General features: G+C 46.5%; 1 protein-coding gene across 1 annotated transcript; it reads right to left on the bottom strand.

The window, feature by feature from the left end:
• Nucleotides 1-292: 292 nt before the first annotated feature.
• LOC311312159 (fucolectin-7-like) lies at nt 293-1,060 on the bottom strand (the record flags this gene model as incomplete). The annotated part of the gene is made up of 2 exons (XM_084442030.1): nt 293-452; nt 762-1,060. 2 exons carry the CDS (start codon nt 1,058-1,060, stop codon nt 293-295), a joined length of 459 nt encoding a protein of 152 aa, XP_084298156.1.
• Nucleotides 1,061-2,045: the final 985 nt, after the last annotated feature.

Genomic DNA, 2,045 nt, shown 5'->3' on the forward strand with positions numbered 1-2,045 from the left:
ATGCCAAATAGTGTCTGGCTATTTGTGAATGTGTCTGGGTGATGCATGTTGTGCAGAAACCTCAGTAATATGTGAACAAGCACCTACAGAACACCAGATATGGTTAGCCATTGCTAGTTATGGCAGCCATCTCTATACCATGATTTCTGACAATAAATAACATTTGAAGCATGTTATTAGGATAATTCTACACCACGATGGGTCCTTTATGAACACTGATTACCAAGTGTGAAGTACTTCTCAATATGACGAGGTGAATGTGGAACATTGTGACGATGTGGGTGTTGAGAGGTCACTTGGTGGTCTTTGTGGTCCTGCCGTGCACCTCCACCTCACACAGGGTGAGGTACTTCCCCTCTCCTGGGAGGACGACAGTGACGTAGCGTCCCTCCATCTCCCCACACGCTAACTCCAGGGACTGTCCCTCTATCATCTCAGGGACCACGGCACACCTGGGAAACACACACACACACACACACACACACACACACACACACACACACACACACAGTGAAGTGAGTTTGTGATGACAATGTTGTTTGAGGGCACACCTAAGCTTAGCTCTGTTCCATGCACAGCAAAGTATTAAACATTTATTTGTTCATACATAAAGATCAACCACACTCTTACTGACACATGTGCCAACATATTTAACAAATAAAGTAAATGCACCAAGCTATTTGTTTTTTTGTTGTCAGATTACAAACGATCAGTTAAAACTCTAGACCGTTGTCATCATGTACAGAGCAACAACTTCTCACAGTGGGTTGTTGGTCCCATTCAAGTGATTCCCGATGCGGATCTCCGCCCCAGCGATCCTGGTGGGACAGCAGTCCCCTCTGTTAGTGACGGTGACGGAGTTGACGTAGGAAACGTCCGGAAGCTCCACCCTCCACCACGGGTCGGTCTCCACCTTCGTGTGGGCGCAGGAGCCAGAGTGGTACAGCGGCTGGCGCTTCCTGTCGATGGCGTTGCCGGCCGCTCCCAGGTGGTCGTACTGGGACGACTGAGTGGCCGACCCAGATGAAGCCAGGTTCTCTGGACCGTCCAGAAGAAACATTATGCTTTTAGTTATGCTTTTGTTTTTTATACTATGGTTTATGGCTTTGGCTTATGACTGGCTTATGACTATGTCTTTAAACCAGAAGGCCCACAGAATATTACATTACTTTTTACATTACATTACAGTCATTTAGCTGACGATATTATCCAAAGTGACTTATAATAATTGCATTTAACGTAGGAAAAGCCAATATACTACTACTAACTCACAAGTGCATCTCTTTTCTAAAACAAGTGACTAAGATCAAAATCTAGTGCTCTAGACAGAGTGAAAGAATAGCAAACTAAAAATACAATAGGTGCTTAAGAGGGAGGATTGTGGTAGTACTGTACTTGTTGAAGAGATGAGTTAATGTGAAGAATACGAGAGCTCGTTTTTGAGAGCTCATGGAACACACAGATCTTCCTTACCAGGTATGGTTTCAACAGGACATTGTGTTTCTAAGGACCAGTCGTTCTCATGACTTAACACCCTTTCTCTACCCTCTTGCTTGTAATTGTTCAATGCTTCTGTGGAGAAAAAGAGATGTTGGAGATGTTCATAGCACAGCCTTTTCAACGGTGGGATGTTTAAGTGAAATCTGGTTGGATGTGATCTTTGGAGGTCAAAGTTGTGACTGAGCTGGTGTGATGGATGCAGGTCGTATGGATGCAGGTCGTATGGATGCAGGTCGTATGGATGCAGGTCGTATGGATGCAGGTCGTATGGATGCAGGTCGTATGCCGTGTATAGACCTTGTAAAGGCTCCCCATGCACCTCCACTTCACAGACAGTCAAGATCTTGAGGCAACCAGGACGGATGATGTTGACGTAGCGACCCTCCATCCCGTTGCACTGGAAGGTGACAGAGTCTCCAGCTTGGATGGAGGAGATCACAGCACACCTGGTAGAGGCAGGGGTTAAATTGGGACTTGTTATGTGTGTGTGTGTGGGGGGGGGGGGGGGCTGTGTTAGTGGGGTTGGCATGGGTGCGGGCGGTGGC

Source organism: Borostomias antarcticus, assembly GCF_949987555.1.
Source record: "Borostomias antarcticus genome assembly, chromosome: 8".
In the NCBI taxonomy this organism is placed as follows: Eukaryota; Metazoa; Chordata; class Actinopteri; order Stomiiformes; family Stomiidae; genus Borostomias; species Borostomias antarcticus.